The sequence below is a fragment of the Camarhynchus parvulus genome, chromosome 2, assembly GCF_901933205.1.
Source record: "Camarhynchus parvulus chromosome 2, STF_HiC, whole genome shotgun sequence".
NCBI classification, from domain to species: domain Eukaryota; kingdom Metazoa; phylum Chordata; class Aves; order Passeriformes; family Thraupidae; genus Camarhynchus; species Camarhynchus parvulus.
Window position 1 is genome coordinate 135,804,853 of NC_044572.1, and position 24,313 is coordinate 135,829,165.

The following is a 24,313-nucleotide window of genomic DNA, read 5'->3' on the forward strand; positions in this document are numbered from 1 at the left end:
ATTCTGGTATTCAAGAAGTTTTACTGTGTTCAGTATTGGGGTAGATTTCTTGATTTTAAAAGCTGATTTTTCTTTTTTCCTCTTCATTGCCTATATCAATTGTTACAACAATCTTTTATAGTTTAATTTGATCTTATTCGTGTTTTTCTGGGAAAGGTAGCAAGAAAAGGCATTGTTATATCTGTCTTTTCTTTGCTTTGGTGTTAACTGCAACTTTTCCCAAACATTCTCTTCCTGGAATAATTACATATATTTTCTTTCTTCTTTAAGCAGAATTTAATATAGTTAGAAAGAGTTAATTTCTGCTTCTTTCTCCTGTCCTCTGCATACTGTTTGGAGATGTAATGTAAGAGGCTTATTTTCCAAATTAACATGGTTACTGCACTGATGAATTTTAATTATTTTGATGCATATACCTTTGCATATATATATACCTCTGGACTATACCTCTGGACTATACCTCTGGACTATATCACACCTCCTGAGGGTTAGTCCACTGCTCATACAACTTTCTAATGGATCTTAGGAGAACTTCCTTCACTACTGATAGGAATTACCAAAATTGCATAAAGATGTGCAAAGTCAAATTATGTTAACCAAATGGAGTTAATCAGAAACATTGGAATATTAATCAGAAAATCAGAATCTGATGTTCTGATTAATATTCTGATGTGGAGATATACATTTTTAAAGAAAGGACAAGTAAGAAAAACATTTTAAGATATTCAAAGCTTTGAAAATGTAAATCCTGATTAAAAAATGAAGCTAATAAAAATTAATTATTTTCTGTTAGAAAAGTTTCCATAGTTAGATTGCTTTCTGAAAATTTGTAATATTTTTCAAGTGTATTGCTATTACAGTAGCACATCATGGCATGCCATAAATTTTCACATGGGAGCAGTTCTCCATCCATCCTAAGGACTTCGTTATTTGACCACCAATATCATAAATGAAGAGGCACAGAGTCTAGACATTAATTGATTGTATTAAGCCAAATTGGAATTCTCATGAATAGTGTTGCCTACTTAAGGAGAATGTACAGTGTTAGATCATTATTAGTGCTGGTATATTTTCAGTGAGCTAGGAATACATTTAACAGACACTACATATATCAGTGACACTAATATTGTTTTTATTATTAATACAGTAAAACTAGAATATTTTACCATTAGTGTTAAGAATATGTGGTAATTCTAATGTGGTAAGCATTTCTATTTCTGTACCAATCTCCTCATTTACAGCACATCAATAATGACTTAAAATAGCTTTACATAACTCAGCAAAGTTTTACCTCTATTTGCAATGATAAGAAATCCATGGTTCTGGTCACATAATAGAATTCACATGCGGATTTGCTATTCTTCAGGCCCAGGTTTTTGTTTTTTCACACAAGCAGACTGTGCATTATTTCCCCGATAGTGAGTATCAGTAAGAATAGTGAGTATCCTGAGAATAACACTAATATACTGAGAAAATATAAGTGTGGTAGGGTACAGTGGTGAGCAATTTCAAGGCTTTTCATAAATGGAAAAGTTTGATTCTATTGGTACAAAAAATTACACATTTTAAAGATGTCTAAAATAAAGAACTCACAAAGCTCTTTTATTGCAAAAATTCAAAGCAACAAAAGGTATAGTATACTTTGTTATTCAAAATGTCATTCTGGGTATTATTTTGAAGATCTTCTCTGCCCTGCTTGAAAGTACACAGCATGGTACTTGAAAACACCCAACCATTATTCTACTATTTCAATAAAATAGTAGATATTTTTCATCTTTGCCACCCCCCAAAGAATCTTAGTTAATATCTCTAATTCTAGGTAGAAGCATTGGCATTTATATTTTTGAAATACCACCCATAAGAGTGTTAGCCATTCTAAGCCACTGATTACTTATGTCCCTAAAAGGATCTGCAGAAAAACTCTGGAAATCTGCTCATATATAATTGCTTATGTATATATACATAACTCTAGAAAATATTTTTTTGTTTTCTTTTCAATTTTCTCAAATAATCCAACATGTTTCTTATCCAGACTCACACAGCTATACTTGGGCTTTTCCCAAGAATAAGCAAGAGTAACTATTTGTGTATAAGAACTTGCTTCAGGCAGAAAACTGCTCGCTCCCTGTGAGATGTAATTTATTCCTGCTTTCAAGTTAGTGCACTCTATTTTCTTCTGTGCAGATTGTCAGTTTCAATAGTTAATGCATTACATGGCATCAAGTGCAGTACTTTGACTTTATATCCTGCTTTGTTCTTTACAAAGCCTACACAGACCAGCTTATAACAAAGATGCCAAGGCAGTAGTCTTATTTTACTGTTTATATTACGAGGTTCTATTTGACATGATTTCATAAAATCACAAATCCATCTGCAACCAAATATATCTGTCTGTGAAATGCTTACACTGATATATGATTATTTCTTGGTAATTATGTGAAGTTTAATTTTAGTTGTTTTCTTTTCAAAATTCCATACTATTCTATGCCATACATAAAAAACCACAACCATTAAATATAAGTTTATTGGAAGGTCCACAAAACACTTTAATTTAATTTGAAGCTACTCTCTGTTGTATCTGACGTAAGACTTACCTCATGGAGTTAAAATATGTATAGTCATGTATCTGTGTATTTACACAATTATACCAGCGACTTGCAATTAAAAAATTTTTTCAGTCTGGTGGGTTCTGCATAGAGGAAATGGCAAAATATTTAAATAGTGCGCTGAATTTTGACATGTGTTAGATCACTTTTAAAAATAAGAGCTTATAAGTATCTCAGTTAAGTTCATTTGGAATAAATCCACTGAAGAAGATAGGTATAAAGAAACATATCTTGTAATTACATACATATATTTATTGCAGGGGAGTTACAGAATTCACAGACTTGGAATTTAGTATGAACCTCTTCAGCCTTTTACCTGTCATGACAATATATGCAAGAAATAACTCAATGTCCTCCCAGATAAATAGTAAAAAAAGGAGAAACACATTTTTTCAATGGAAAAAATGAAGCTAGTTCGTGGGTTGTGCACTTCTCTGATCAAAATACATGTTCATTTAGACAAGTAGAAAACCAAAGTCTCTCAATGAAAATACAAACAGAGTTTTTATATTGGCAGATATTTTGTAGCTATATGTACAGGCAGTTGGAAGGTCCACAAGACACTTTAATTTAAAGATTATTAGAACATCTAGGAATACAAATATAACTATGTTCTGCACATGAAATTTCTGAATTCTAAAAAAAAATAAATTTTAGAATGGAGAATCTTACAACACCCATTTTAGCATGGAAAAAGAAATTTTTAGAAGACATAAATGTCAAAATACTTCCTTGATTATGAAAGCATCTAATTCTTATAGCCTTTATAGAATGAAAATATTATATACAAGTGTAGCATTATTTATTACTATCAGTAAATTGTTTCTAGTTTGCTGCATTATGGAGAAACTGCAAGCTGCAACATTAGCTCAGGAATAGGTGATATAATTAAGCTTCTGTCACATTTCATGATTAAAAACAACCTTATCAAAATTAGTTTTTCAGGGGAGAAGGTTTATTTAGAAACTTGTCATGGACTGTGCATAGGGTAAATCAAAGAATCACAGAATCGCTACGTTTGGAAGGCAACACAGTGGGTGGTCTGGTCCAAACTTGCTAAAGTTTGGAAGGCAATGCGGTGGGTGGTCTGGTCCAAACTTGCTACTCAGGCAGGGCCAGCTAGAGCACATGGCACAGAATTGCATCCACCAGGACCCCCAAGTCTTTCTGCACAGAGCTGCTTTCCAGATCAGCCCCCAGAGTATGCTCGTCCGTGGGGTTATTCTTCCCCAGGTGCAGGATTGCACTGTCCTTTGTTGAATTTCCAGCAGTCCTTCTCCGTCCATCTTTCCAGCCTGTCAAGGTCTTTCTGAAGGTCTCACAGAACTCAGGTATTGGCCACTCCTCCCAGCTTGGAGTCATCAGTGAACCTGCTGAGGAGACATCTGCCATTTTGTTCAAGTCGTTGATGAATAAATTAAACGATACTGGGCCCGGTATGGAACCTTGGAGGACACTGCTCATGACAAACCTCAAACTAGACCCATGCCACTAATTACAGCCCTGCTATTCAGCCAGATTTTAATCGACCTCTGTCCACTCATCCAGTCAACGGTTCCTGATTTTGTCTACCAGGATTTTGTGAGAGACAGCATCAAAAGCCTTGCTGAAGCCAAGGGAGACAATATCCACTGCTCTTTCCTCATTGATCCAGGTAGTTCTTTCATTGTAGAAGGCAATGTTTGGTCAAGCTTGATTTACCTTTAGTGAATCCATGTTAAATAGCTCTGGTTGCCTTCTTGTCATCCATATGGATACAGATGGCCTTCAGAATGAGGTGCTCCATCACCTTCCCAGGGATTGAAGTGGGGCTGACTTTGAAGACCTTTTTGAAGACCAGGGTGAGATTTGCTTTTTTCCAGTCTCCAGGCACCTCTCCTGATTGCCAAGACCTTGCAAAGATGACTGTGAGTGACCTTGCTATGGTGTCCAGAAGCTCTCTTGTGGACACATCCTGCCAGAGCCCATGGGCTTGTGGATGTCAAGTTTTCTCAGGTGTTATCTAACTCAAGCTTCCTTCACCAAGGAAAAGTCTTCTTTCCAAGACACCTTTACCCTGGTCTGTGTCAGAGAACCCTGAGGGCTGATCACGTTAGTGAAGATTGATGCAAAGAAGGCATTTGAAAACTCTGCCTTCTCTGTGTCCCCTGTTACTAGGGTTTCTCTCCATTTACTAATGGGCCCACCTTATACTTTTGTTTTTCTTCTGTTATTGATGTGTTTTAAGAAACCCTTCTTGTCCTTGACATCCTGGTCAGATTTAATTGCAGACGGGCTTTGGCCTTCCTGATCCCATTTCTACTTTGACAGTCTCTATATTCATTCCATGTGGCTTGATGCTTCTTCTAACTCCTGTGCATTTCCTGCTTATGCTTGAGTAATGACAGGAGTTCTTTGTTCATCTATGCAGGTCTCTCTCCCCCTTTGCCTGATTTCTTGCTCATTGACATTAAGTGTTATTGGTTTTGCAGGAAGTCAGCTTTGGATATCAACAACTCTCTTGGATCCCATTTCCCTGCGGTGCCTTTTTCCATGGGATTTTTCCAAGAAAACCCCTGAAGCGGCTAACATCAGCTCTCCTGAAGTCCATGGTTGAAGTCTTACTTGCTCCTCCTTTCCTGATATGCAGCTCCAAATTTTCATGGTCACACCCAAGGCTGCCTCCAACCTTCACATCTCCTGAAAGGAGATGCTGTTAATTTGAGATTGAGCAGCTCACCATTCCCTGTGGGATCCTCTAATACTGGTGACAGGAAATTCATCAATGTTTTCAAAGGAACCCTGTAGACTATTTTTGCTTTGCTGTGTTGCTTCTCCAGCAGATGGCATGGTAGATAGAGTCCCTCACAAGAGCTGGTGCCTTTGACTTGGAGGCTGCTCCAAGCTGCCTGGAGAAAGCCTCATCTTCCTCCTTCACCTGAGCAGGCAGCCAGTAGTAAGCACCCACAGCAGTGTCACCTTTATTAATGCACTCTTTGATCTGAGCCCATAAAATCTCAACTCACTCATCATCCACACCAAGGCCGATGTTGCTACATTTCAAGTGTTGTCTCATATAGAGAGTAACTCCACCAGGTAATTGACCAGAAAAAATAAATACAATTTAGCTTTTTTATAATTAGGGTATTTTCTTCACTTCTAATAAATCTAATAAAGTAACAATATTTTAATGACAACCAAAACATGCAGGTGAAAATCTTTCTGCATTCAAACAATGTTCAGTTAGAAAGAGGCTATGAAATAAAGCAATCATTAAATATGTCTGCTGATTTTTCAATAAAATCCTATGGACACAAGTAAAGGAATAAGAACCTATTTGAGGAATAACTCTTTCTTTCATGAATAAAATTTGGCCCAAAAATGTATTAATTTTAAAAATGCAAATATTGGTATAGTTTAACAAACCAAAAATTAAAACATTTAGTAGAGTGTCCTGCTTGTGACATTACAAAACACTGTTGTTTTCAATGAAATTCTCCATTTTGAAACATCAATCCATAATCATCACAATGCTAAAGCACAAGCATGACATCTTCCTTATCTCTTCATTTAAAGTGAAGGCAATGTAAGAGGAAAGATCAAAAATTAAAAAAAATCCTCAAATTTATTTGTTCTGGAGTACAAGAGGCAGATGAGAATGATATTTACACACAGCTGATTTACATACATCTGTGATCTTATGTCTGCTGACTTCTAAGCGTGCCTCAAATTCAGTTTTTTCTGAAATGTAAAAACAAGCAAACAAACAACTCTCAAATTAATATTGAACAAAATATACTTTTGTTCTGTTCTTAGTTTTTTTCTTGCTTGTGTCAGAATCCTCTGTGTTAGATGTAATGACCATTGGTAGGGAACAATAAGACATTTATCACAAGAAATCTTTAAGGAGGAGTGTTTAATCAGAGTCTCCATGGCAAACAGTGAGAAAGAGATAAGAAGCTCATTAGTCTGTAATCATCTTTAGCAACCTTTTGCAGAATTCTGCGTTGGATAATTGTATTAGGCTAAATTAGGAGAGATTCATTTGAATGGAATCACAAGGGTGCATTTTATATGTAAAGTTAGATGTTTCTGATATAAAACATTGAGTCACAGAAGGAACTCTTGAAAATAATTTGTTGTTTTTCTTTTATTGGACATGGAAAGAAAATACCTTAACAGAAATTTGTGCATTAAGACTTTAAGCCATAATGTTAAGACTTAAATCAAGAATCTGCCACATTCTTAGGTTATGTTTCAGTAAGTTGTAGCTGCCACTATTAAAATATGTACCTTGGATTATTTTTTATTTTTATTTTTATTCATTAAACTTTTATCCTTTAAATTCCTCACTGCTATTGATTAAAGAATTGTCTTCTTGAAAAAAAAAGTTTTCCTTCGGCATATGTTTCTGCAGTGAATCAAGCCGTTGTCTTAATCTTCTTTCATGTACATGGAAAAGTTTGAGTCCTTCAGTCTCTAGACAAAATGACAGTTTTGAAACCTAACAGAACTTGTTTCCTCTTTTTCTGAACCCTTTCCAATTTGTTAACTTTATTTTGCCTTAAGAAATGACACTGTGCAGATAATGACCTCTCTAATTATGAGTTTTAAAAAATGGTTTTCATATTCTCATGTAGTAGTTATCCTCTTAGAAACTAGTGATGTCTAACCACAGGGCTACTTTGGGAGTTCATCTTATGAGTACAAAATTACACAGTATATTTTCATCTCCCCTTGGAGCAAAACCAAAATATATCCAAAGATCTCCTCAAAAATGCAGTATCAGAAAGAATAATGTGTAACTCATTCAAGAATACAGTTTTTTATGCCATTCATTTAAAAATTGGCAGATTGAGAATTTGAGCAATGGAGTCCATTAGACTTTGATGTTGTTACAAATATGTCTTTTGCAAGTCAACATATTCTCATCATATCTTTTGCATTCTCATCTCCAGAAACTAAATTTGGATATATGCCTTGATTTTCTATCTCCTTCATTATTACCTAGCAATTTTCAGGGAAGTAGGAGTGGAAGATTCAGAATTTATAAATATTTTTACTGGAAAATAGTACTATTAAAAATAATTTTATAATTTTTTCAAGACCATCGATAAGCATATTAAATAGCTGTAATCCAGGAACAGGAAATGGTATTTCCAATGACACACTTTCTCATACATATTTAATTTTTACAATGCTGTTTAACCATGTTTTAACTAATCTGTATTTATTGGGATGGTAATTTCAGCTGGAATTTTTTCTGCAATACTTCATCAACATTTTAGACAAATATAAAGGTTGCATTTTGTAAAATTAAACTCTGAATCTAGAAACTGATCCCAAGGTTACCTGACACATTGTCTTTGGTTTTGTATAGTAGTGATAGTGCCTTCATTTTATCAGCATAACCTCCTTTTGCTGCTCTGCAAACATTATTCATCTTTAACAATATTTCTCTCAGAAAATAAGATTTGCCTGTAATACAGGCTTCCTTACTACTGCTATATTTCTAATAAGAGCAAGGAAAAAGGATTTGACCTACACTACCTGTTAGAATACAAGGGATTTTCTACATATAAATCTTAAGAAACTCAAACCTGACTGACAATGAGGTAACACCTTGTAACTCAATTGTTTTGGCAGTTTCATATTTCTGTTTGCTCAATAGCCAAGTTACTACTAGACAAAAAGTCAGTTCTTAGAAAGCACTAAGAGATCCTAAATCTGTATTCCCATAGTTGCAAGTACATTGTATGCAGACATTTATATTCTACTTATTACTAGATTTCTAGTTCTTATTACATAATATATATTTCAAAAATAAATGATAACTATAATTTTAGTAGAATATTGACCTAAAAATTGGTAGGTATATATGCTGAGATACATCATATATGTGAGCAAGAGATCAAAATATTCAAAAGAGGAGTTCTTTAATCATAGTTTAAAACTTAATTATTAATAGAGAGATTAAAATTTGTTAATACTAACGTATATATTCAAGAGCATTACTGTAGGATTTCTCTTACCTCTACAGATAGGAACAGGAAAGTCCCATGATGCTGTATTGACAGAGCTGGCTATGCAAGTAAGCTGTGGGTGTCCATCCAAAATATATCCAGTTACACAGCTGTATCGGATTTTGTCACCAACATCAAATCTTTGACCATACAAAATACCTTTTGGTGGAACTCCTGGGTTGCCACACGAACTACTCTGTAATTCTGGAAAAGATACGTATTTATGAATTAAAATGCTTTTATACTTAAAATGTTGTGATAAATAAATGTTTCATTTTGCTTAAGAGTATAGAACACAAGGCATCTTAGGACATATAGTGTTTTCTTGGATATTATACAACTCTCAACAGTGAAAATCCATTGCTGACTTAGTGTATTTAACATTTGCTTAAGTACCCAAATATCCAAAGGCAGATGAAAATAAGCATGAGGTTTTACTTAAGTTCCAGCTATCAATATATTCATGTAATTTTTAATTAAATTGAAACAAAAGAATGATTTATTTTGTGTCAATTACATATGAAAATCATGCGAATACCTATCATTACATACAAACAGGAAACAAAGCAGCTTGATATATTTCTGACTTTCAAGTTACACAAATGCAAAACAATAAACAAAATTGTAATACAAACATGAAAGAACATCAGATTCAAATTGAACAAAATCTGAAAGAAAAATAAAATTAATCATGACAAAAAAAAATTTTAACAAGCCTAAGCCTGAGCATGGTCAGGAATCTGTTTAATGATTTAATAGATTTTAGATAATGAGGAAAATGCATGAGATACTATGGGTAACTAATTTCTGAGCAAAGAATTAGTTAATTTAATCATGTGAAATACCTCAGGTCTGGTAACTTTTATAATACAGAGCTTTAAACCACTGAGATTCCAAAATTACTCATGGCCACTCTTAGTCTGATCTCTGAGGCCATTAATTAGAGTTCAGTTTCAGTAGCTGGTACTCTTTTGACTGTGTACCCTTTTGACTGGTTTTTCAGCATCACAAATAGCTTGATTACAACATTTTCAGTCATTTACTACCAATGTCCTTTAGTTAATGAACATTAAAACATAGATTTTTTGCAAGTGTGAACAAAACATGTTTTATAATCCCATCTTAACCTCTTCAAGGCTTGTGCCAAATATATTTACCAGCCTAATGCTAATGGGGAAGAGGCAAATCAGATAAACCCATATTTGGATTCATACCAAATTCCCCTAATCTACAAAGGAAAATGATGAAAGAAGAGAGGGCTCTGTATGTATTGTTTTAATTTCTTTTCCTGAATTCCATGTGACTAAAGCATTCTTCGGTAGCCCTGAATTGCTCATGAGTGTGTGCACAGCATATTTAAATATCTAAGGTGTTAGAGGTTTCAATTAAAAAAAAAAGATATATAAACGTTTATTAAAACAATCAATATGACTCCCAGCATTCATTACTTTCTCAAACTTTAATGCCCAGAACTACCAAGAACTAGGAAATTCTACTAGATTTGTGATACCAGCCATGAAACAAAACTACGTAACAGTTATTTAAAGGCAGAATTCACTATAATCATAAATACATTCTCTACATGTCCATACATATATAAGCACTATATATATTAAATATATGCTAACAATGAGTTAATTTGCAAGATTTTATTTACCAATCATGTTCTGATGTGAATAAGTTAAATATGCATATTAGCTGCTGATGTCATTGCTGCTATTCCCTGCTTCCTCTTACATAATAAACGGTGGGTTTGGATTTGACTTTCATTACCTTGCACAATGACACAACACAGAAGTAAGAAAGTAGCCTATCTCACCTTGGGCACTTCAAAGCTCACCTAAAGAACTGATATTCTTATCACTCTTTTACTGAAGTGTTCTGTGCTGAAGCAACACTCCCCTGCCCTCAAATCTGCTTGCAAGCTTTACAGAGAAGGCAATACTATGGTGTCTCCTGCATATTTGCGCAAAATAATTTCTTTTAAATCCTCTAACAGTTTTCAAGGCTATTCAATTTCTTATTTATCATCACAGCATGTCAAAATGAAGGTAAGAATATCATCCTGTGGATTTTAGTTATCATATGGATCATATTATATTAACTTGAAAACTCAGCCTGTACACTGTTTTCATTTTCAACTTCTCCCAGAAGATGAAGTCTTTCAGAAGCCTGTATCTCTTAGGGCTTTGTAAAAAGGTCACAGAAAGATTCCCTGTCCTTTGAAATAAAAAATATGAAGATTAGCAATGTCACTACCTAAAATTACTTCCTTTACTTTTACTGCTGTCTCACCAAGAATTACCCACAGAAGGCAATTTATTCTTGTGAAATTACATTATAGTTTAAAGCACTAATTAAAAATCACCCTCCTTCTAAAATAAAACTAATTTTCCAGTTGCAATACTATATGACTCATCTAAAAGGAATTCTTGGCATTTTTCATTAACTTTTTAACTTTATGATAAAGGGGCCTGGGAGTATGTTACTACTTCTAACCCCTCAAGCCATTTTGTTCCTGATTCTAGATAAGAAAGTAGAAAAAATAAATTGTACACTTTTAAGTATATTAATTTATTCCGTGTGTATTTTCATTTTGAACATCTACAAGTGCCTTATTTGGGGATGAGAGGGAGATAATTTACCAAAGTAGCTGCATTTGTCTTCTTTGATAGGTAGTACCTATTTTCAAACTGAATGTGACACTGTACTACCAACTCCCTGGCACTTAAAGCTACAGATTGTTACCCTAAGATTGGCATCTGTCAGGGAACACAGGAATTGCCAAATTAAATTGTAATTTTTATTCAGCTCTGCACAGATTCTTGACTTCAGTGACATTTTGATAATAACTGATGATATGAAGGGTGGAAAAGTATTTCCTTTTAAATTTGCCATCTTGCAGTTTGGTTGAACTTCTCCTTGTTCATGTAGTCTGAAAATAAGCATAATTGAATTTTTTACACCTTCCCACTTTTTTCATTTTTGTATATTATTTCTCATCCCCTTTTCAAAGCAAGCTGCCCCAGTTGTTTCAATCTCTCTCAAAGCAGGAATTTTCTTTGTCCTAGATTTAATTTTGTAAACACGGTATGTATGAACATATTTGTCCTCTTTTTATTTAATGTTAAAATATGAAGCTCAAAATATCCTTCAGTGCTGTTCAGTAAGTTTCTATTGAATTAATTCTTATTAATGACACTGTAAATTCTGTTAAAAAGTTGTGGGTAAAATGTATCTGGGAGACTTCTGCTTAGCACTCCCTTAAAGACTTTAATTAGCAGAAATTGAGCCCCTTTTAGATACTAATTAATAAGATATCCAAATTAAATAACATTAAATATAATTTATTTCTGAACATTTTTTTTTAAAAACAAGGCTAGCAGAAATTTAGACTCTCTTTGTCAGCCTTCACTCAGGAGGAAACAAAATCAGAACCAGATATGGAAATTCCAAATTTACTTGATTTTTATTCAGATTTTCAGTCGGAATGTTTAGGGTATTTTCTGTTTTGATATTTATGAAATCAAGAGCAGCATTATCCTCCCTAAAATGTTTAACATTAAATTTATAAACAATGTCTAAATATACAAAACAAATATTTTCACATATTCCAGTAATAAAGATATTTGTTATAGCACTGTATTCTATTAAGCTTAGTTATGAATACTAATGTCCTTCACACACTATTTTATTATAAAATTTGGAATATAAATAATTTTACTTTTTTAAAGGGTTGATCCATATATTTTCATAATTTTTGTTGCAGTTATTGCAATTTATTATGATCTCATTTTTCACAAAGTAAAGGGAGAAATACTGCCAACACATGAGTAGTCACTCATTGAAAGGTGTATGTAATATCCCAATACAGGCTAATATTTGTTTCATTTAGTACTTTTGCAATTAAACACTCCTGGTATCCCTACACTCCCAGTTTGAGATCTCCCTGTATGGGAGTGGTACCAGTCCTAAACTGTTCATTTGTGTCTATTACCCCAAACAGTAATTCCTCTGCCATGCAAACATGAATATGAACATGTTATTCTCGGGACTGCTCCAGCTGTTATTTGGGACAGGATGCGGTGATGTACTGGAAACACTAGAATATGTCTGAACATGGATATCCCTTGGAAATGTGTTCTTTGGCTTACTGACAGGCAAGAATGCTTTGGTATTGAAGACTCAAAGCTGATTTCAGAAGTGCTGCATGTAGTAAGTGTGTGGATATAGGGAGAGCTATGCATTCTAAAGATCCCAAATAATACAACAGGCGCTGCCTTCATAAAAATAAGAAGTAGCCTGAAATTACCTTGTACAAAATTTCATCTATATTAGATCCTATAATAGTTTATTTTAGTTGTCCATTATTTTCCACAGGTTTTGCAAACTAAAAAAGTAACTTAGATACATAGCTTTTAACTCATGATATTTTGCCTAGTTTGCTAACTTTCTCTTCTGTCCTCATTCACATTGCTCTGAATATATGAGTAAGTATGGTCTAGATTCAAATATAATATGGACTAGAAGAATTAACTGATGAGTATAGGAATACTGTTGTCTTTCTACACATATATTGAAATGTACATATACATGCATGTTTCACTTGTGATTACAGAGTGAAGGAAACCACAAGAAAAATTGGGGGTAGACAATATAAGAGCAGTGAAGGAAAAAAATGAAAAACTTAATATTGAAAGGTCAATTTAAATGCACAAAAATGTAACATTCAGAGTGTAAAGACACATTATAAATGAATGCTTTGAAAACAGCACAGACATATTAAAACAGTTATTGAATTTTAAAAATTCCCTCCCCCAAAATCCAAGTTTTTCCTTTGTAGAAGTTCAACAACAAAAATTGTTATCCCTTGATTCCAACAAATCTGTCACCTTAAGATGCAAGTGCAGAATGAAGAGTCACTATTTTGAAATTCACTTTTGTTTACAACAGTGACAGGAACTGTTTGTCTAACAATCTAAACTTCTCTGAAGTTCTTATTTTAATTTCTGCATTTTTTGTGGATCAGTCAAAAAAAACTGTCATATTCTGGCATCTAACTATAAATAGCCAAGCAAGAGAAACTCTGAGAAGTTTTGGGTTTTTTTTTTTCCCAAAGGAAAATAGCATTTTTTTTCCTGTTCTAATTGTTCTTTCTTGATTAATATATCAGCAATAGTAACCTCACTGAGGGTCTCTACTGTTCACTAAATACAGTGAATTACATTGCAGTTTCCTACCTATTTTTCAATGAATGACATTATTTTGCTTTTTTCTTCCCTTTGAGATTATTTTCATGTCAAAAAATGACAGAGGACCCTGTTGTGAGGGAACTTTCAACGTAGATTTTTCATACTGAATTTGACTTTGTTTCTAAGTCCATTGAAACAAGCACTGGTTTTGTCTTCCTTGCCAGCAAGACAAGAATGTTTCTATTTATAGCATAAAGTCATATGCTATTTTAATAGGCACAAACTTGTTTCAGCATTAAGTTAGAACTGCATTAACATAATTCTTCTGCAAGCAAGGGAACAGAGAGAAGAAGTACAGAAAAAACCCTCCAGGATATGTGAGGGAAACAAAGGATAATTACAATACTGTAGTCACATTAATACAATGAGCATGAAAAATGTCCAGGGCTTGCAATATATTCCCTTCACATGCAATACAACTTTCAGGATATCTGCTTCAATCAGCTGCAGATGCAGCACTAGAGGTGAAGGATTATGCAAAAAAAAAAAATAAGGGCAGTTACTAATTTAACTGCAGGGCATCATAACCAGGGACCAAGTGAAACCAACAGAAAGATGACTATATGCTTCAGTAGACATGGTTAAATCTGATGCTTCTCCAGCAGACACACTTCTGAAGTGCTGCCTGCAGGGAATGACAGGCAGGCAAATACCAGATTGTTAGCAAAGCTATGCAGGTAACAGCACCAGCCACGCTTCCTTGCCTATACCAAATTCCACTTGAACAGAGCTCTAGCTGCAGTAAATTCCTGCACAGCTGCTGAGGGCACCAATTTAATCCTGGGTATGGCTGGAAGATAGATGCACATAGTGCAGGGATTGAGGGGGACCATCGGAAACAACAGGAAGTTTTGGCCTGGATGTAAAGTATCAATGCAAGTAGCACAGAGATTGCTGCATCCACCCTGTTATGAATCTATTCAACCAAATCAGTATAACTTGAGTCCTGAGATGCTGTATCTGCCACACGTGACGGTTGTTCAGCTTCTCAGGTGGATGAAGTCCAGACAGATGCACCCTGCCTGCCACGCAAAGGCTGTGTAGATATGCCTATGCATGTGTCAAAATGGGATTGATCTATTTAGACTGCAGCGTTTCCTGAGTACTTTTTTTAATATGGCTGTATTCTGGAGGCAGCTGGGAAGAGGCTGCTGAAATTTCAGAGCCCAGGACAATCTAAAGTAAAAACACCTAAAATTTATACTTTACTGATAATCCTTTTGCAATATATATTTCTTACTAGGACTTTTACAGTTATATAAAACAATTTAATTTTCAATTTCTGAAATATTATGGCAACAACTATGTTATTGTATTACGTTTCTTCATTCCATCTTAGCCTCAATGCCTCATCTGATTTTACCTTGTGTTAGGTAATATAAATGTTGTATTGTTACCCACTGGCTGTTCTTACCTGCAGAATTTACAGATTTACAGCAACCAGATATGTAAAAAGATAACTAATTTAGAAAAAATCAGGTTAGTCACTGAAGGAGGATGTCACAGCACAAACAAGTTTTGTGGTATTATATAGGCAGCATCTCCACACAAATTTTACAAACAATAATAGATACATATGTCAAATGAAAGTTATGAATTTCATATATTTGATGTACTAGCATATCTAATTTCCTACTGAAATTAGGGTTCCATTTTTTGTTCCAAGGTGCAACAAAAATACTAGGAAGATGCATAGTTTTTAGATTCAAGATGATAGAATTTCTGAAATTAGAGAATAGGATAAAATAGCACATTTGATGTAAAAGTACTAGGACTTCTAAAGAAAAAGAAAGAGAAGATTCAGCGAGCACTGATAGACATTTCTATTTAATGCACTGGCTCTTCAGCTGTTAAAAAGGATAATCTGAAAGTTTTATGTTTTAAATTATTGTAAATTAGAGACTGGTTAACCTTACAAAGAATGCAGCTTCTCTTTGACTTTCCTGTTAGCTAAGCTTGTCTGAACTGACCAGTGTGTAGTCTGAGGATACAACCACATGGCTAATCAAGTGTGCTTCATGTCTGACTTACTAGCCAAGGTTTCCCTGCTACAGGCCTTCTTCACAAATTGTGTCTTAACATGAAGGCAGAATTCATGGTATGTTGAACTTTTCAACTTGTTTTAAAAAAAGAAAGAAAAAGGAAAAAAAAAGTAGTTCTTTCTACTACTGTGAATCACTCAGAGTTTAAAAGTGGAATTTAAAGCACAAGATGTGGATACAGGATGTCATAGACATGTTGTTGTACAGTGGCATAAAAGGGCACAAAGAAAACCAGTTTTCTCCTGAAGGGAACTTTGACACATGAGAATTGGGCACTAGGTGGCATCTGAAACATTCAGAGCTATTGTATGATCTGGCAGAGTAACAAGCATTTCCTTTTGTATATATCTCAGAGGTAAGAATATTTCAATTTCTCATATTGATTCCATATGCTTTGTATGTATCTGTTGTTGTTTATGTGTAGAATTAGAATTACTATTAGGAGACACTGTAGTGCCCCATTAGAAATCCTGATGTTTGGGGCAATTGGATCACTTCATTGACCACCTGCTTCTTTTACTGAAAGGCCATGATGTCTCTTACAGTGAAATTTCAATCTGGCTTCCACCATTACTTTTGGTATGAAAACCTGTGACAACACTGGTTACAGGAGACATGTTAACAAATTTAGACTTACATTTCTGTATTTATGTTATAAATGCTTCTGGTTTAGAAGAAGAAGAAAAAGAATAAAATTTCAGAAAAGAAAGATGGCCTTAGTTCTGTAATTTAATTTTCATTTAGAAAGTCTTATGGTTTAGAATTTTCGTTTAGAAGATTAAATCATTGTTCTCTCCAAAATCTGTATCAGAGTTTTTGCAGTACCCCAATTCTTGATAGAATTAATGCCCTTATTGTATTTGATGGTAAAGGGTCAAAATCAGGGGATTTCTTGAGGACATTACCCAACTCTTCAGAGGTCTTTTTTAAATTCCATGGTGCAACTCAGCTGGTGGGTTGAGAATTTTGCTCAGTAGGTAGGATGCATGGTGTTTGGGCAGTGCCTTTGTTGAACCAATGCTTGATAAATTTCTTGAATTGTTGTTCTTTTTTTACAAGTCTTTTTTTTAGAAGACACAACTTTTATGTCTCAAGGTCTCAGAACATCAACTGAAATTTAAAGCCCTCTCTCCAAGCTTCCATTTAAAGTATTTTTGTGAATGCTTCATGGTGCACCAGAATATCTTTCAGGCTTTGTGTGGCTGTCATACATCTTATTCAGTTGAACATGTTTTATTGCATGAGATATCTGTCATTATTATTTATTCATACTCTGAAGAATGCAAATTGTGATGAAGTAGAAAAATAGTGAGCTAACTTTTTTCATTCTAAAATACATCCTCTTACTATTTATCAAATTATTTTTTTATCAAAATACTGAAATAAAATCTCCACTCTAGATTAGGATGGAAGTGTAATCTCATTTGTTTACATCAGTCTGTATCAAAGATCGTGCATTCAGAATATAGCTGAAAACACTGCTGATACATTAAGCAAGAGAAAATTTATGGCTAAAAGTGTACAACTAGTAGTAGTATAGCTCCTTTATTTTGATCATTTTTTTTAAAGTGTTTATGATACAACTCAGAAATACATCCAAAACCTTGCATAATAAAGTGCTATTCTCAGAGTCATTTTTCTAACACAATCATACATTCAAAGTCTAAAGCAGAAGGCTACCTAATTCAGTCCTGTTTACTAGACTGATCTTTCTGGTTAATGCTCATCTTGGGTGTAATATGAATTTTTCATTAAAATTGTCCAGATGAGAGAACATTAAAAAATACTAGACCAAGGTTATTTGCATTATTATGCTTTTAATGGTACTTGCCCTGATAATTTTACAGAACTAAAATGCATTATGGCTTATTGACTCCATTTCATAAGGTGAAATAATAGAACATTACTGATCTTGTCCAAATTACTTACATGATGATTACTTAACCAAGAAAGATGGTGTGATCAAATTAATGGACAGCAATGTACATAAACATCTGCCATAGGCCACTCATCAAGACCAACTACAAAACCTTTGAATAACTTATATTCCATGAAAATTTTGTTTTATGAATCAGTGCTGATATGTGCACCCACAATATTGTACCTTTCAAAAGTCATCTTTCCCCATGGGAGAAAAGGTACATTATACTGCAAACATGAAAAATTTAAATCTGCTTTTTTCCTACCTATTCCAAATTTCCTTTTCACTTTTAGTAAGAATATCCAGATGTCCTTCACTCGAGAAGCAATCAACTCTAATTGTTATTTTATTTCAACATTATGCTATCATTTTTCTGTTGCAAGAGTTAATATTAGTACCACAGAATCGGAGACTGATTTGGCTGGACCTTAAAGATCATTGAGGTCCAACGCTCCTAACATGGGCAGGGACACCTTCCAGTTGACCAGGTTGCTCAAAACCCCATCCAACCTGGCCCTGACTCTGCCAAGACTGGGTCATCCATAATTTCTCTGGGTAACCTGTTCCAGTGTCTCACCACCCTCACAGTAAAGAATTTCTTCCTCATGTTGCTGTTCAGCATCCTATTATCACCTTCGTTGCATGGGCTTACAGAACAGTTCTTAGAGAACATTTCTCGAGTCTCAAAATTTGTGTGCTCTGCCTTATGCTGGAGGCAAGTTCCCAAGTTCCCTGGAACATTTGGAAAATCATTTTCAGAATTCTGAAGCATGGGAGAGTGAAAGTAATGTATTGTTTGATAAAACATGATTTGTTATGCAGGAGTGGTTTCAAATTCTGAAGAAAGAAAGAACTTTCAAACTGATTGATGTACCAACATTCTTCCGTAAGCAAGTATCACCTGGCATAGTGGGCACTGATTTATATAAGCTATCCTTTGTGGATCTCAAGGAAAAGTGGTTAATCAAGACTTTTTTCTCTTTTTAACAGTGAAAAAGTAAATAACATATCAACGTGAACTATTCACAACAGTATTGATGCTGGGCTATAGACTATTGTGGGTATCATTTTTTTTCCCCAGACATTTTAATATCAAAAGTGCTATCTGCAGTTTCTAATCTGAGTCTTGCAGGATCAGAGATCAAACAACTTGCTTTGCTTTACCTTCTTTAAAATAACTGGTTTGAGACGCGGGTAATAAAAGGCATTTAATCTTATTTTATAGATGTAATCATGGAGAGCAACAGCCAAGTAATTAATGTGATGTAAACATGTAAACTTTCTTGCTTCAAAATCTCCTTTTGTAAATAATATAAGCTAGAATTAACATAGAAAGCCTTCATATTGGCAGCCACAATAAGAACTGCTTTTATTCCTATCCCTTCATGTTACCCTCTGTAGGTCATTCCTCTTTTGACGAATTTGTTATTGGATTGAGTAGAAGTGGTCATAACTTGAGAGGAAAGAAAGGATTATCACTAAAATAACTCAAGATTTGCATTAACTTCACATTTAACATCTGTGTAGGCCACCATTTCTCTGGCTATCTCTACATGACAGGTTAATACTGAAACAGCTGTGACAGTCACATCTCTGAACTTACTGATATTTCTGTATTGAAAAATGGCTGGAACAATGCCCTGTCAGCTTCTACTTTTAAATACTTTCAATACTCTCTGATTTTATTGAGAAAAAGAAAAATGTTCTAGGAAAAGCCTGCTGCAGTGCCACACAAATCACTTTTTGACAGAGCTTATGAAGTGTTCGTTGTGGTGCTAACTCACTGAAAGATCATATATCTTACAGAGATCTTTGCAAAACTTCTTTAAAGAGTGACAGATTGGTGTGTTAGAAGAGCTAAACAGCGTCAAAGAAATATATGTTATACAAGTAGGCTGTTAACACAGTGTGAAATGGTGGGGAATACACAGAAATCTGTCCTCTGGCCTATATCTGACACACTCAATCACGTGATACAGAGTTCTACATTAATGTGTAAGGAGCAAGACATTGCCAGTCAATTGACAGACAAATATCCCCTATTTTCAAGATAAGTTTCCATTTTTGTTGGATGCACGCTACCAAACTGATGAACATTTCAGGTTTTTCCTCCTTTTTCCCCTGCAAAATAAAGGTGAACGAGAAAAATGAGGAGAAAAATCCATTTTTAAATTTTTTCCCAACAAGTTTAGAAAGATGTGTTTTCATTCAGGGAAAAAAAAATCTTTCATCACACACATTTGTAACAGTTGAATCACTTTTGCAATTAATATTGGCTTGGTTATCAGATATTATCTGAATTGATGCATTGGCCAACTGTAAACAGAAAGCTATAAGGAAAATTTAAAATAATAATAATTTAAAAAAAAATTGAGTCAGGTACAATGAAGTTTACAGATGTCCAGACTTCTTTTTTGTGTCTCAGCATCCTAAATGCTCAGTCCAACATTCTGCTGTAATAAGTTTTGCTGTAATAAGTTTGCTATTTGGGGATAGCATCTGGAAATCCTGAAAAACAATTATTATTTATCAATTAATCAAATATTTACTAAAAGACATATGACACTACATAGAGAGGACTACAGTGTTCATGTGAATTCTGGAGTATCTACCTTATTTCAAGGAAAATCAAACATGGCTTCATTATATTTTCTTCCCTCTACACATAGTATATATTAAGAAAATTGAGTTAATAACTCTTATTATAATAGATCTGTATGTATATATAAGCTCAGACTTTCGATTATACTTTTGTGTCTCTCTTTTTTCTTATTTCCCAGTAGTTTATTCCATTTTAAATCTCTTACTTCTTTAATGTAATGTTCTGCCTTCTCTTACATTAGCAACTTTTGCAAAAAGATACTGGGAATATGCTGAGACATAAGCAAAACCATGTTGTCTCAACTGCAATGAGTCTGCGTACTTCTGCTCTTCTATGTTATATTTACAAGAGGATTTAAGTATAAAGTCTACAGTTATGGTAGAGTTGACTACTGTTGTAGTCAACAGTGCTGTTTTAGAAAGGTAGCAATACCTAAATTAATCAAATCTACAAATTGGAGATAAATTTTAGATTAGTATTTCAAATTTATATTGTGATCTCCCATCATTCACAGTTTTAATGAGCATTTTTAAATAAATTTGAGAAAGCTTCACTGGTTACTCTGGTGCATTAGTTCTGTAACATTAAAGATTAGATTGAGAGTAAAGAATAAAAATTCTTATTTGTTTAAAATTTTTCATTTGCTTTTGTGAATGAAATAAAAGATATTTGGAAACAAAGTGATTTAATAAAATCAGGAATTAGAAACTTTCCTTAGCAGCTGTTTCATTGCATTGCTACATTGCTGATATAAGTAATTTTTCAACAAAATTATAATTGATGGGACTATTTAGCTATTAGAACGGTTAAGTTATTTAGTTGTGTTTGGATAAGAGCTTAAATACGTGATTAGATACCAAGCTCCAGATGAATAAGGACTTGCTGTACTTGGTGATGAAAATTATTGTGACTGAATAAAGAAATAAAACTTTTTTTGTCGTCTATATTTCTATGTATATGTATACTGGGTTCATGTGAACAGAGATAATAGAAAATGTCTCAGACATAGTTTTTTCCAGAAAATAGATGGGTCAAGTGTACTTTTGGTTACGCAAAGCCAAACTAGTATAATATCTTTCCTTGGAAAAGTACATTAATCTCTCTGCACTGCTTTCTACTTCAATCTTTACTGAGATCAGTCTGCTCCTGGTGGTATAAAAGGAAAACAATCCCCAGAACACCTCAAGAGTTTGACTGCAACATCAAATTTTCTTGCTTGCTCTTCCAAAATCAGTGCTGTTTTCAGCATTGTAGTCCTTTGGCTCATAGCCAAAACTCAAGTTCCAAGCATCAGCAGTGTCCAGAAATGCTATTGTTTATAACCACAACTATTTTCAATTTGTACATGTCAGAGCATCACACAACACTGAAGTGTCCTTTTTCACCACAGCATTGGAATAAAGGGAATTATTTACAAGGGTTTAGAAACAGATGTCAAGGCAACCTCAAATGCAAATCAATCCACATATTGAATTCAAGAAATCAAAATGCATCACCTCAGTTCCTGGTGAAATGCTTTCCTAAATGCCGTTCATTTCTGATTAATAATGGATCCATTCTATACATTTTAGTTCTAACTAATACCAGATCCATTTCAATGACCTATTGATAGTTACAGAATCTTCACTAGACAATGCAATTCTTCAATGTTTTTCAAATTTATATACAGTGAAATCTTTTAATTCTGGGGATCCTGATTGCTTCCAGTTTAAGAAATAATGTTTTCATTTAAATATCTCCCTACTCTTAACAAGTAATAATTCCAACTAATATGTGGAATATATAAAACATGTTTCACAACACAAGCCTTCCTTTTGAACATGAACCATCTAGAATTTTCTTCTGAAAATATAAACTCTGTAAGAAGAATAGTAAAAACCCCACTAATTTCTGAATAAATTCATATATCTATATGCTCATATAAGCCCTTTCTGATATTATTCTTTTTTGTTATCTGTTTTCTGTGTCAAAACCACACTGGCTTCAGGTCATTTTAGAGGATTTTAAATCATCTGAGTCAACAGTTTTCAAGATATACAGGAGAAAATGGTGGCAAAACTACCAGAATGTCTAGAAGGCTCACATAGTCGATTTTTTCCTAAAAGACCTTTCATATTTTAGTTGCTCAAAAATGATGCTGCTTAAAATCCAGTGATTTTATAGCTGAAAACCAAAATTACCAGAAGAAAACTGAAATTTTTATTCAGTTATAAATGTTAGACATTAGGCATGAATTTCATCATTTTCAAAGAAAATATATATAAAAGGAGAGATTATTTTTAAGATATGCGGAGCACAAAGAGGCTGTGATTGCCTGGAAAAAAAAAAGTACTTTAAAAAAATCTGTCAAAAGAAGCTTATAATTTCATTCCCTCTCATTATGCTGATCATCTTCCAGTTTTTGTGAGAGAGAGTTTCTTGAACTGCATCCTCCTTCAATCCAAAAGTACCTCCTAACACTTAGAACAGGCATAGGCCTTGCAGTGTCTCATGTGTCCTTGGTGTCAGCAGCAGAATCCTTGGGATCAGAGGAGAGGAAGGCCCCTCATCTCACCCTCAGTGTTTGGTCTAACAGAGCTTGAGGAAGCAGTGAGAAGCCTTTATCATTAAAGTGCAGAAATTTCATTGCAAAGGTTTGAAAAGACAAAGTCCTTTCTGGTAACTTTCCATAACCACAGTCTCAGAGTTGACCAGACAGTCCCACTGAACTTGGCCTCTACAGTTCTGTGTGATAGCCATAATTAGACAAGGTAATTAGAAACACAAAGTTTACCTTGTTAAAGTTCCAAGATCTTCTTGAATGTAGAAAACTTACAAAGCATTTCAAGTTTTTCAGACAGGAAGAAAAAACTTCCTCCCAGAAATTAACACTTGGAAAATGGGAAAAATTCACTTTAAACATAATGTTTAAAAATATAAACAACAGAAAATATGACACCCCTTTATTAAATGCATTTACATAATGATAAGTAATACACTGTGCAATATTTCAAAGGAAAGCTGTTTCTCACGCTAAATGTTACATATAGAATCTATAAATGACCTGGAGAGAATTTAAAGAAGATTCACTTTTAAAGTCAGTTCTGAAAGAGCATTCCATGAAGTTGTGTTGTAAATATGGCACACCATGGCAAGTAGATTCACTTAATCATTTAAATATATCATATGCGTGAAACATATTCAGATAAGAGCTGTATTGTTAAAGAACTTTATCATTCTATGTTTCAGGTGTTGATATATTATTACCTCAAACTTTTTCAATGCATTAAGTACTTCTTATCTGTCCTTGACCATTTCTTAAAGACGTTACTACTTTGATTGAATTCACACTATTTTGAGATTATTCTAATTTGAGTAATATTTACCTGGTGAAATTAATTAACTTTTAGTTTGCTAAAAGTGCTTTGGTATTTGTATTAATAGTACATTTTCCTAGAATTCAGAGTTACTTTTTCCTCAGTTCAGAGTTTGCTTAGGGTTTAGTCTATTTGTGTTTTCACTTCCAACATTCTTGCTTTCAGTAATCTTTCCTGGTAAAAACATACTGCCTTGTCATTCTAGAAATGTAATTCAATTTCTCTTTTGAAAACACATTATAGTATATGGTTATGCTGTTGGTACTGTTTTGGACTAAGAAATTACCTAAATGATTTTTTATGAAGCTGATAAATCCCATTTTTTCCTCACTTGTTTGTTTCCAAAAAATGTATTTACTCAGGATAATATCTTGAGATCCCAGATAAAACATAGTATTTAAAATGAAGAACATAATCGGGGCATTGTGTCTTGGATTAGAAAATAGCTTTCATTTCAAAATAGTTCAGCAGAGTTAGTTATTCATACTGCAATTGGCTGGGATAAAGGATTTAATATTGGTATTGGTATTGG

The 24,313-nt window shown here is 33.9% G+C and overlaps 1 protein-coding gene across 1 annotated transcript in view; it reads right to left on the bottom strand.

Annotated features, from left to right (window-relative positions):
• CSMD3 (CUB and Sushi multiple domains 3) overlaps positions 1-24,313 on the bottom strand; it is a 577,112-nt gene that overhangs the window by 419,662 nt on the left and 133,137 nt on the right. The window contains exon 4 of the mRNA XM_030971761.1: positions 8,618-8,812. Coding sequence (XP_030827621.1) covers positions 8,618-8,812 — 195 coding nt within the window. The remainder of the gene's footprint in view (positions 1-8,617; positions 8,813-24,313) is intronic.